Genomic DNA, 1906 nt, shown 5'->3' on the forward strand with positions numbered 1-1906 from the left:
ACCGTAACCCTGGGAACGAGGTTTTACCTGTTTTCTGAGGTGGATGATGATGTCAGAGGGTCGGGACAGAGTTTCTTTCTGATTGGTCCTCAGAGCAGGAAGAGAACCTGAAGACAGGAAAAACAAAAATCAATAAGCGCTTTCAACAAGTCAGAGTTTCTTCTTCGTGTGTCTGCAGCGCAGCCGACTCACCGCTGGGACTCCTCCAGGGGTTGGAGATCTTTCGAAGTTTGAGAGGAGCTCCAGCGAACTGGGCGTAGGCCTGAAAAAAAAAGAAAACAGGACAACACATGAGAAACACAATTCAAACTGTTTTCTTTATACAGCACCAACTCACAGCAACAGTCAAGCTGCTCTGTATTGTGAAGGCCTGCAACAAAGGACGACCCCTATGACCGCGGCAAAAATGACCCCAGATGAATGAAAGTGAACTTTCAGGAGTCCAGAATCTGCATTTTACGCTCCACACTCTAAACAAACGTTATTTATTGTTTACCCTGGTGTTTAGTTTTGCTTCCTTCTTTGTGCCTGTGGGAGCGCTGACCTGCTGATGGACCTGTCAGAAGAAAAGCATCCAGGAAACAGACCGTCTGGACCTGATTTCATCACAATCCATCCGACGGTCGTTGAGACATTTCAGTCTGAACCGCAGTGTTGGACTGAGCAACATTTCCATGTGTGGAGCCAAGCAGGCAGCCTGAGCAAACCCACTCAGACCACACTGACATGATGTCTTCACGGGAAACTCAGACGAGTTCAAGGACTCGTTCAGCAGAAACTACAGCCCCGATGTTACGATCAGATCAGACTTTCCAGAGTTGGGACCAGAAAACCTCTGAAAACAAAGCTGCAGACCGAGAGAACCGTCAGTCAGCGAGGACGAGGACGCTCATTATCCGGAGACCTGCTGACCCGAGGCTCAAAGAGCTGCTGTAAGACAAACACCTGAAAGCTTCCTGAAGCCTCTCTGTTCCTCTCTTCAGTCAGAAAATCACTGACCCAATTATTTCTGCCAGACAGAAACAAAAACAACCTTATAACGAGGTCCCGCTCACACGAAGAGTTTTTGAATTACTATGCCCACACATTCCTCTAAAGGTGGGCGTGGCCAAACTTGGAAGCTGGATTCCCTGAATATTAAAAGGTTTATAAAAAGTTGGGAAGCTGTGAAAAACAAGAGGCGCGTAATGCTGGATACAAGAAACGGGTCGATATTTCCCCGAGTATATTGGTGATCGTTATTAGTGCATTTGTGTTCATAGAACTTCATGTTTTCCTGGAGTGTTTTGCCTCAAAAATATGCAGTTATGATTGAAAATAACCAAAATGTCACATCACACAATGGTTTTTTATGTTCTCTGTCTTTTGTCAATTGCCTGCAATTTAAAATAAAGTACTGTAACGGTCAGAGGATAATTAGTAATGAGCAGCGGGGGACCGACTGCTCTTACAGTAAAAGCTGGAGGTGACTCAATGCTTCTGGAAAGAAAGAATAAAAGCTTCGCTCAGAGTCCAGAGCCTCGTTCTGCTTTTACAACCAGAAAAAATGAGGAAGAATTTCCCCATAAATGTGCAGCAGTGAAGTCAGAGGACGATGAAAGTGGAGCTGTTTGTTCCACGCAGCTGTGGCAGAGCGTGAGCTGATCTCAGTAACACGGGCTGCACAGTCACTCTCCAGGCGCGATGGACACGATGGACGCGCTGAAAACAGAAGAGTGTCGTCCACTCCTCTGCTAAACAGTTACATGCAGAAACAAAGGGAAAGATTCCTCATGACTGCCAGTAAAACCAAACGCTTCATAACACTGCATCTCACAAATGATAGAAGCTGAATGTGAGCAAAACGACATCACAAATAAAAATGGTGATAAATGTGTTTAATCTGAATAATGCAGCCTGTTCGTGA

General features: G+C 45.4%; 1 protein-coding gene across 1 annotated transcript in view; it reads right to left on the reverse strand.

Annotated features, from left to right (window-relative positions):
• mtx1a (metaxin 1a) overlaps window positions 1-1906 on the reverse strand; it is a 14259-nt gene that overhangs the window by 7696 nt on the left and 4657 nt on the right. Inside the window, exons 2-3 of the mRNA XM_013915941.1 lie at window positions 193-262; window positions 28-107 (exon numbers count right to left, since the gene is read on the reverse strand). Coding sequence (XP_013771395.1) covers window positions 28-107; window positions 193-262 — 150 coding nt within the window. The remainder of the gene's footprint in view (window positions 1-27; window positions 108-192; window positions 263-1906) is intronic.

The sequence above is a fragment of the Pundamilia nyererei genome, unplaced genomic scaffold (genome assembly GCF_000239375.1).
Source record: "Pundamilia nyererei isolate P.nyererei 1_Seehausen unplaced genomic scaffold, PunNye1.0 scaffold00405, whole genome shotgun sequence".
Taxonomy (NCBI): domain Eukaryota; kingdom Metazoa; phylum Chordata; class Actinopteri; order Cichliformes; family Cichlidae; genus Pundamilia; species Pundamilia nyererei.